The sequence below is a fragment of the Ruditapes philippinarum genome, unplaced genomic scaffold (genome assembly GCF_026571515.1).
Source record: "Ruditapes philippinarum isolate M1 unplaced genomic scaffold, ASM2657151v2 ctg2345_1_1_1_1, whole genome shotgun sequence".
Lineage (NCBI taxonomy): Eukaryota > Metazoa > Mollusca > Bivalvia > Venerida > Veneridae > Ruditapes > Ruditapes philippinarum.
The window spans coordinates 199,275-210,119 of NW_026854686.1; the positions used below are offsets into that span (position 1 = coordinate 199,275).

Below are 10,845 nucleotides of genomic sequence, written 5' to 3' on the forward strand. Positions count from 1 at the left end.
ACAAAGTAAGACTCCGCAATAACTCCGATATTTCTAAAGCAACATGGATCAGCATTTTCATTCCATAGGTTGTTGTAAATATCTATACTTTCATTGAATAGCCAAGTTTACTCCAACAATATTTCATTTTTTTTTTTCGAAAATCAAAAAGAAAGGATAAACTAAAATGTTGAAACATTTAAATAATTGCAAATCTATTATTTTTCTTTCCTTCTTCCTTGTTGTCAAAGTCGTGTAATATATTTTGAAAGTGTTTCCTTATTCGTTTCCTTGTGTTGATTTATAAAAGGAACACACCGTCTATATTTCATTATAATTTGAATCGCCTGTGTTCAAGAAAGGAACTTTTAATTTCTATTTTATAGCTTTAGTAGCATAATGGTAAGTGTTAAATTCTACTCATTACTTTTTTAAACAATCTGTATTCGCTGTTTTGTTTTTACTTTTAATTTGTTCTATCTTTTGTTAATTATCTTCGATTTTCATTTCAATCTATTTATATCATTTTTTTCGTCGGAGATGTATTGACTTGATGTATTTAAGTCTTAGTTTTTTTAACGTGTATATAATGACGTTAACAATTTTATTACAAGTGCGGCGAGTCGGCCAGCCAGTCATTGTTAAAAATAGCTATGGATAACTAGTGTCTGTGGTAATAAATTGATGACGTCACAAAATACAAGTTTAAATAAGTTAGATATGTAAGGTCAATTATCACGAAGGAAATGCAACGGCCGCTGTGAGGTGAGGGACCGAAAAGCCAGAGACCCATAGATTAAAAACGTGATAAATAATTCTTGTGCAGTGTTGAAATATATAAAATAATAGCATTTAAGAGATAACAAACTCCATATTTTAAATATTTTTGGTAGGGCTTTCAATGCTTGTGCATATCGACAGGCGAATATTCTTATTCTATTATAAACATATGAAATAACATGACGCCATGACAAAATGTTAAATGACAACATTTACCGGTTATTTATACAGTTAATATAATATTACGGACAATTAGTAAAATATGAACAATCATGCAGTAAGATAACGATATATATGGCAACATTTAATGTGGTGATACCCAATCTTTACTGTGAAAACATTGATTGATATAAAACCATACGTCTGGATACAAACGCAAGCGTTTCCGTTATATGTAAACATTAAAAAATTAAAATAAATTTGATGTTCAAGAACATAAATGACTTGTCAAACAAACATGAGCATTGACAAGAGAACGGACATTTATATTATTTTGGATTAATCGAGTTTTGTTCTTCTTTTTTCTCTAAAATACATATTTGTATATAAATATATATAAATCGTTTAAGCACATATTTGAAACTTGATTCGGACCATGAATGAAGCAAAACAGATAGTATGACATTGATTAAAGCAAAACATTTATACATTTTGTCCGCTCCAAGTGAAACATTAATCTATCAGCAAGAATCAGCAAGTGTCACAATAAATCAAATTCCACTTTTTGAACAGGACGTGAAACTTGTGTTGCTTTTCCTTGTCCTCATCAACCAGATGTCGGTGGGAAGCTGTTGTGCGAAGAAAAAGAGTGGGGGAAAAAGTGCCCCAAGATGTAAAGTTAAAGTTATTTTGGAATGTGACGTTTTAAGAAAACGGAGAGCTATAGATTCAACAAATATGACGGAAAGAGAGCTTTTTCAAAGGGTTGCTTCTCTTTATCAATTTTATCAATATTTTACAGTATTATTCTCTCTTACAATATTGCATAATTAAACTTAGATAGTGAAATGATAAATATCACTATAATTGACTTAAATACATAAAATACAAAACTTGTCAGAAATATTGATTTTAAAAGTAGCAAAAGTCAATGCATGTAATTGCTAATTCATTTCAACAGCCCATCGGGAAAATAAGAATAACATTACATATAATGAAGTGTTGTAATAATCTCTTTGTTTTCCTATGTCAGATTGGAACAGAATTGAACATTATACCTGTAGAGAACCAATGCAAGTTTGAAACCTATGACAGAGATGGAGATGAAATGATCAAGCAAGAGGAATTAGAAGCCATATTTGGGATCAGAAAAGAAACGAAAGATCTTATTGCTTTCATGGACTTTAAAGATAGTTTGTAACATTCTTGTCTTTTCTTTAAGATAACAGAATGCAGTCAATTCTAAGAATGTCTTTATAACTTGATTTACAAATTCTAAACACGAATTCACAATCTTTGGCATTTAAAATGCACTTACGCTTGTCTTCGACATATAATGGAATCGTTTTTGTTCTATTACATTATAATAATACAGATATCTTACTTTTCTGTATGAATGAACGTATGTGTAGTTTTTAACAAGGTTTTGTAATTTTATTTACAGATGATGGTATGATAAGTAAGGACGAATTTTGTGTCGCTGGCCCTCATCTTATAAAGGAATGTGAAGGTTGCATATGCGTCAAAATGAATCAGACTGACACACTTTAAATCTGGACCGTCGTTTATAAGAAAATGTTGTTGTTTTTAAATTATTTGTTTATGCTTTGCTTTGTTTCCTATGCTAAATCAATACCAAAGAACGTACATTGTGTGTCAATTTAAGATGCCAATGTTGGCGGGTGTCCAAATCATTATTTATACGTCCAGTAAAATACCACTTGAATATTTTAAGGACACTTTTGTCGCTGTCATGTTTGATATCTTGTTTTCTTTTACCATTACTGTAGGGGCACTATTTTAACATAAACGGAAAAACTTATTTCGCGCATTGTCGGGTAAAATATTTATGTTTCAGTCTATAATACCATATGTGCGCGTGGAAAGTAAACGTTTAAAGATGTCTAAAACTTTACTGTTGCTCACAATATACAATTTTATCAGAAAAGGAATGTGTTGTTCTAAATTTCACTTAACTTGAAGTACAATTTTACAACTATTCGGATTTTAATAAATGTCAATCGGTGTAAGACAGCCAATAATTTACACTCTATGATATGCAAAATACTGGACAGGATTTTTCTCTATAGCATCTTAAGTATTTGTATTGATGTTTCTTGTTCTATAATTGTGCTTTCTTATCTTCTTTATTTATTTTATTGAATTTGCTTTGTAAACTCAGAATCTGTTTTTCTTAATATCATACAATTGGCATGTTATTATGCACATTTTTCATTTGTATAAATATAATTCCATATGAAGATATTTCTTGCATCGTACTAGGTGTGATTCAAAAGTTGTTATCACTTTAATGACAACCAATATATATTATTAAGAAACAGTGCAACAACTAAGGTTGGTCTTATACGGACACGTGAATTACAAAATGTCATGTTAAATTAAATACAAAAATATATTAACACATCAAACACAACAAACTCGTGCTCGTGCAGGAAGGAAAATGAAGCGATAATTCTGGCGTTCGCAACTATTCGTAATGCTGGCCTTTGCCTGGTGTCCTCGAAATCGGTTCAAATAGACAAAACGTCTGTAAAAAAATTCACACCACATGATACGTTTTCTTTTACCATTACTGTAGGGGCACTATTTTAACATAAACGGAAAAACTTATTTCGCGCATTATCGGGTAAACTATTAATGTTTCAGTGTATACAGTAAAAACTCTGAAAACCGGACCCTGTCCGGACTTGACCAAAAGTCCGGTTTTCAGAGGATTCCGGTTTTCAGAGGTTTTATACATTTATTGATAATTATGCTGTGTTTGAACAATGACTTTGTTCAATCGTTTTGTATTTACTTTTTAACACTTTTGTCTAAGTCATAGTTTTATTTCTTTTTGCAATAAATGTCTTAAGTAATTTTATTATGCAAATCCATGAATATAATTCAGAAAATCAGAAATTAAAACACCACATTGTTTGAAATATATCAAAATATCTTTTTCATTAGCTTTGGAATATGTAATTAATGGAATTAATACTATTTATACTATTAGTATTTCTGCATATACATGTAATTGATATCAAAACAAATATAACTTCAAGATCAAATTTAAAGCAAAACAGAAATCATTGAAAAAAAGTTAACCAACTCTTTTAGACATTTTACATTAAAAAACATAACACATTAAAAACATTTTTGAAAAATCATATCTTTATATGATGATAGAGCTATAATTTATTTGACAATAAGAAATTAACATACACTGACAAGTGTTTTCACACCTGCATAGATAAAAGGAGATGACCATTACCTTGTAATTGAACATGTCACCTGTTGAGATTATGTTTAGATCTACATTAAAGTACACAGAAAGTTAAATTGCTGTCCGGTTTTCAGATGATTTTTGATGCATGTTCAGCATAAGAAGCCATAGAAAATCGTCCGGTTTTCGGAATTCAGAGGTTCTGTAATACCATATGTGCGCGTGGAAAGTAATCGTTTAAAGATGTCTAAAACTTTACTGTTGCTCACAATATACAATTTTATCAAGTCGAGAACATTTTGTCTTTTACGTGCGGTTTTCTAAAATAATAGAATACTAAAAACATAACCAGGGAAAATTACTTTAAACATTGCGTGCGGAGGGATTCATTAAAACGATGAAATTTATTGAATGTCAAAATGGTTGAACCCTTTAAGGGGTTAGGTATTGATGGTTTATTAGTGTTAAACAAAATTGAGTCAATTTGTCATGTAATTGGGGCAATAGCAAAATTTATTTAATCATTCTCGTATATACAGGTATTTGTATGTAAGAATTTTATAAAAAAGCATGTTTGACTTTTAGATAGGATAACATTTACAACTCATATATGCATTCGCTTTTAATTCAAACATTGCCAAAGTTAAGAATATTTAGATGTATTATACAAAATAATAAGATATAATTCACCATGAGCTTGCAATCGTTATTTTAAAAACTTATATATTTATAAAGAGACCGTGCCTTTAAACATAACATATATCTTAGACAATTGTTGAAAAAATAACATCCAATGCCAAAGAAACATTAAGTTAGCAACAATATTTCTATTAATAAATTTTTACCTTTCTAAATTAAATGCATTTATCTGAAAAAGAATTTGTTTGTCATTAAATATGAGCAAATCAAGATTATAAAAGGTTCAAGAATTTAAATTTGTTCTTCTAGATATTTTCAACACTTTTATGTTTAAAGAGTACAAATGGACGATGAAATAAAATGTGTACGGTCAACAATGTTGTTTTTTATTGAAATAATTGTATCGCTCCAAAATAAAGGAGATAAATATGATATTTCATTCAAGGTCATGAGTGCCATGTTTGTTAGAAACCTATACTGTAACGAATGTCGCCGAAATAAAGATGGCAATTCACAAAGCATAAACATATCTGAACTTTTGAATAACATAAAAAATAATGCAACAAAAAATGCAATGCATGGTGACGTTCTCAGAGTCACCATAACACCATCCTAAATTGTATAAGTAAATTTCAATCATCGAAAGTCTTGTGCAAAACTTTCAAAACGAAACAAAGTAACTCTGATTAATGCACACACTGTATGCACTTCATTGAACAAAATCTGAAGGACATACACAAGTTTCGACAAGTTTTAGAAATGGACAAAATCTGAAAGACATACAAAAATTTTGGCGTAGAAATGTCGAGTTTTGCCAATTATATCGCTAAACACAATGAAACTGATCAGAACTAATATACAAAAGATAAAGGACTATAGAAATAGTGATAAGCACTCCTCCAATGGTGTGTTTTATTGAAAAGAAACGAAAAACTAATATACGCTATACCATTTTTACGCAAAAACTTACAAATGAGTGAGAATTGGTTTAGTTTAAATATGGTTAATTTCGTGAGAAATCACAGTATATTTACAGATAATAGCAGTAATAATGCACACACTACGAATATGAATTGTTACAAAAAAGATTAGGTCCGAAACTGTGCTCAAGAAGGCCATCTACGTCAATATTTACAGTGCATAAAATACGGTATGACACTACACGTTACTTGCTTGAAATATATCTGATTTTACGTGTTTTTAAGTCATCATAGTCAAAATCGTTTTAAGCATCAAGTTATGATATAATTGGTATAATAATAGATGGAAATTTCCTGTTTAGCCAAGCACATTTACATGTATGTGTACACTGTAGCATATACATCACAGTATTTTGAGTTACCGGAAAGGAATTATCTACCCTAAAAATTAAAAATTATTGAATTAGTGGCAGATAGATCACATTGTGTCCACGTTCAGCATATAATATGTATTTAACGTGCTTTTTTAGTCTTGATAACTCTGCGAAGAAAATATGTGTGAACTTGTTCTAATATATTGAACTTCTAAATACCTATATTACACTCCCGTGTGTTAGAATAAGGACTGTATCATCAAAAGACATCAGTTGCAGGTCGGTAGGAATGTCAAGTTTACTGATCCTAAAATACATCGGTTGCACTGTTTAATAACACGTTAGATATGTTTCAAAATACAAAAGACGCAGAAGTTCAAGAAAACAACATCTAAAAGTTATACTTTTTCACCGTTACACAAGGTAAATCAGTTACTTTGAAATTCTATTTACAGGGCTTTTTCTTATAAATAATCAAAAATCAAAACTTTAACACTAAATTGTCGACATATTTTCACCTTTTTCGGATAACGCTTGTGAAGGTAGCTGGCATTGGCACTTGAATAAACTTCAGAAAAACACATTCTGAATAACATTGAGGATTCTTTTCAATATGTATAAAGTGTATGCTGAAAGCGAATACAATAAATCAAACATAAAATAGGTTAAATAAATAATTAAAAAAAAAAAAAAAAAAAAAAAACACTGAATTGTTGGAAAATTGAGATGGAAAAGGTTCAATTTACGGAAAGAAAAGAAGATAAAAAAAGTTTTTTTTACATATCTGCATATTGACAACAAAATGCTGGTATGCCTTAGAACCGACCCTTTGTTATTTTATATAATACATTTTTAATACAAAATAGGACATAGAAGATAGGTAATTAGCACAGACAGTTTATTGTTTTCAACTTACTTCTTATAGTATAATGATTTGATGTAATACAAGAACAGATTCCTAAATTATACAGGAAAAACCTTGACTATGACGGTAAACAACAATTATGAGAATTTTCCACTTTTGTTTAAAAGTCCGGGAAAACGATATCCCTGGTTTTGATTCCCACAAAAGTGACACCAATACTTTTCAAATGTGTCATCTGTACTGATTAGATCAAAGCGGACTCGGGGGCACGTCACCTACAATCTAGTTTTTATATAAGTAGCATCATAATAAAATATGAATGCCGTGAAATTGAAAAAGACAATTTTGTTTATTTGAAATGAATTATAGAACATTGTTTATGTTATTGACAATTGCTTAAAACTATATTGTTTTAGATGAATTTTGTATTGATACATTATTTTTCTATCTCTGTTGATAAATATATGAAAAGTCTTTAATTTACTATGCCTTTGATAAATATGTGATTATTTTGTTTCGCTTTGACCGTTTACTGTTTTTAGAGTCCTTATTTATATTAGATATGTTGCAATGTTAAAACAATCTCCTACTGTTTAAACTATACAGTAGAATCCCTACTTAAGACAACCCCGAAATTATGACCGTCCTGCCTTTAAGACCATTGTTTGTTTAAAGTACAGAATTTTCTGTTCTTTATGTCAATTGTTACATGATCCAGAATTAAGACCACCCGCTTATCCACTTTTAAGTCCACTAGACCAAACAATCCCAATTGTTTGTTTTGTTTTTATTTTGACCCCACTGTTGAGACTACTGATTTAAAGTCAATACCTACCTATATCTTAAATTAGTTGTTATGTTGTTATTATCTGTTTGAATGCCCTTAGGCATGATACTCGATTTCATAAGGTGTCATAAACACCTTATATCATTTGGATATTGTATGATATAATGAGAAAGTTTATTTTAGAGTGGTTGAATGCTGCTTTAACATTAATTATGCGAATAATTAATTTTTTATTTAATGCGAGAATAATTATGTACATCATATAATAATTAATAATGAAATCAGACCAAATAGAATTTGATACTAAATTTCTTTCTTCCCATCAGATGTTAATCATAACATACTTTTATATAGTATTTGTAGGTTAAAGTACATAATTTTTGTTCATACAAAATGACAAAATAGACCATGGTCAAAAAGTGGGTTAGCAATGATAAGAATATTCACAATTAAGAATACCACGACATTAAGACCACTTTGATTCAGTCCCGACGGTGGTCTTGATTGAGTGTTTTACTGTACGTTGTTTTGGAACGGTTTTTCCCATTTTTTTAGTACAGAAAAAATTCTTTCAAAACTATTTTTTTATCAATACTTGTTTGTGTAAAAAGATATTCTGTTTGCACATTAAAGGGATACTAAGGCAAATAAATTACAACAATATTAAAACGATTTAATGTATTCAAATCACGCTACAATAACAGATAGTATAGATAATATATTATCGGAACAAGTATAAGTCATTTATTCGACATATTAATTAACGTTTATAGAGTTCATTGTGGCAACTATTGTGAAATCTTGACGCTCTAACCTGATCTACGTGGGTCAAGTAAGGAAACCACTATTTTATTCATTATAAGGTTTTATGATCCTATGACTGCATTGTGTATTCATTTCGAGGAAATTTACAGAATATTAAATGAAAAAATCAAAATGAAGAAATAAAAATTGTGCCTGTGTTTCCCTTTAAGGGCTCCATTTGATCAATTTGCCTCTTTATTCATATTTTTGTAAACGACAACTGTTACAACAAAAACAAAAATAAATAATCAACAACAAAAAATCAACACTATTGTGACTGAAACGTTTTTTAAACTATGTTCTTCTTTTAATATCCAATGCGATTTTCATGACAGTTTTAATTATATGAATTGTTGTGAAAAAAAAACAACACAAAATGTTTGTTACATATCTGCTTAATTAGTATTGCTTATTGTCCGGTGACATCTTCTTTTCAAGTGGCAAATATCTTAATAAATTCCTTACATCTTTTGAATATTCTGCAGTCCCGGAAAAAAGAAAATTAAACAACTGATTGTCCTCCTTCTTTATAAAATAATTTTTGATTAGTTCTTAAGGAAAAAATAACTTGCTTAACATAATTATTAAGTGGCCACCGTAATAGATAGTTTAAGTATTTCCTTAACAGTCTTGAATCACAGTTGAATAACACAAATGCACTTGAGGTTACCCACGTAGAAAACAAATTGACTAAAGACGAAAGTAATATAAAGTTTGCATTTGTTTTAGTCAGTTAAATGTTTGATAGTGAAGGGTCTTGCACAAATTATGCTCCCATTTCTAGACGAAACATAGTTGTTTTTGTAAAATGCATCTTATTCATTATAAAGCAAATAAAAAGGATATTCCATCGTTTTATTAATGTCCTTGAAGAATTTTTGTTCGCCCTTAATTTAATCCCTCTTTATCACGTTGTATAGTACAAGACAGGGTCACTTTGAAAATATATAATTTACAAAAATAGCAAATATGTATCAATTTTCTATTTTCTATTGAAATATGTACACTTATTTCAGGACTTTAATGAGTCAGTGTGACGATGTTTCCAGATTCGACCTTAACCTGAGGTAGTCCAAAACTGCGCTCTGCACATCATCTAAGTAATATAAATATTTCTGCTCAATAGATTTAATATCATACAGTCCGTTTAAAAGAAAGTTAGTTTACACTAAATTTTGAAATTGTTACAAAATGACTAAGTGTGACCGCGACCTTGACCTGAGAAAGGACAAACCTGCACTCTGCATATCGTATTATTATGGTTAACATTTCTGCCAAGAAGTGTTTCATTTTTTTCCACCTGTTTCAAAAGATATAGACCGGACACGAAGACTATTTATATAAAAGTCTATATAAATAAATCAATTCAAAGATTTATTGACATTTACATATCTCTTAAATATTTCAGTTGCAGTTGTAATTGAACTGATATTCAACCAACTTCGGAAGTAACTAATAAACAAGTGCTACACTTCATTTGTCTTGTATGGTAATATGGTTATTCCATGGCGTTATATTCAATAAAAAGGTTATACAGTCTGTACAGAAAACTTGAGTATATGTTTCTATCCACACTGAGATTTTGATCATCAACATCATTTAGATAAGTTATGATGTTTTTTGTTTTAGTTTCTTGGGCTTACCAATGTCTGGAAAGGTTATCATAAAAACGCCCCCTCTCCTCAAGAGATATGTTCGTCATGGTCGCTTTAATATAAAATTTGGAAATTGTTCGTACAAAGCAGTATTTTCTTGAACAAAGAGTGATGTCACCATCTTTCTAATTATGCCAGGCATAATGTTCTTTTTATTGCGATGTAAGACCTGAAGCTCCAACCCAATCAATTTGTTTGTCGATTTGTTTCACCTGTCTTATAAGGCTGAGCATTTTTGTTAAAAGCACTATTTTTTGGAAACAACCTTTATGACTGCATTTACGAAATTCCGGTACGATTCAGCCATTGCTTTTTTGAAGTTGTTTCGTCTTTACAGCTTTATAAGGCAAACAAAACCAAATACATAAAAATGGCCCCGGGAGGCCTACCTGTCTTCCTTTAGGACATTGAGTACTTTTGTCTTGATCATTGGGTTTACTTTTATATGTTTCTTCATGATAATTTTGGTGTTATATTTATTGAACCTTTTGTAACCATAGCAACTGTTAGAATCCCACTTGGCAGGGATTCATTTCATTTACACTGTCTCGTTTATAGGAACATGGTGGGGCCAAGTGTGGGGCTTGGTGCACCATTTACCGGTTTAAACTCCCCAGCAGTACTTGTGCTGCTGACCGCTCCAAGGCGGCGCCCCTA

General features: G+C 30.2%; 1 protein-coding gene across 1 annotated transcript; it reads left to right on the top strand.

Moving 5' to 3' along the window:
* The first annotated feature begins 252 nt into the window (after positions 1–252).
* LOC132740750 (uncharacterized) lies at positions 253–5,176 on the top strand. The gene is made up of 4 exons (XM_060728720.1): positions 253–381; positions 1,492–1,683; positions 1,952–2,111; positions 2,363–5,176. Exons 1-4 carry the CDS (start codon positions 379–381, stop codon positions 2,467–2,469), a joined length of 462 nt encoding a protein of 153 aa, XP_060584703.1. The 5' UTR covers positions 253–378; the 3' UTR covers positions 2,470–5,176.
* Positions 5,177–10,845: the final 5,669 nt, after the last annotated feature.

Excerpts from the sequence above, each read along its gene's own strand:
- LOC132740750 (XM_060728720.1), top strand. Across the intron at positions 1,684-1,951 it reads AAAGAGAGCTTTTTCAAAGG|ATTGGAACAGAATTGAACAT; the intron begins GTTGCTTCTCTT and ends TTCCTATGTCAG. Across the intron at positions 2,112-2,362 it reads TTTCATGGACTTTAAAGATA|ATGATGGTATGATAAGTAAG; the intron begins GTTTGTAACATT and ends TTTTATTTACAG.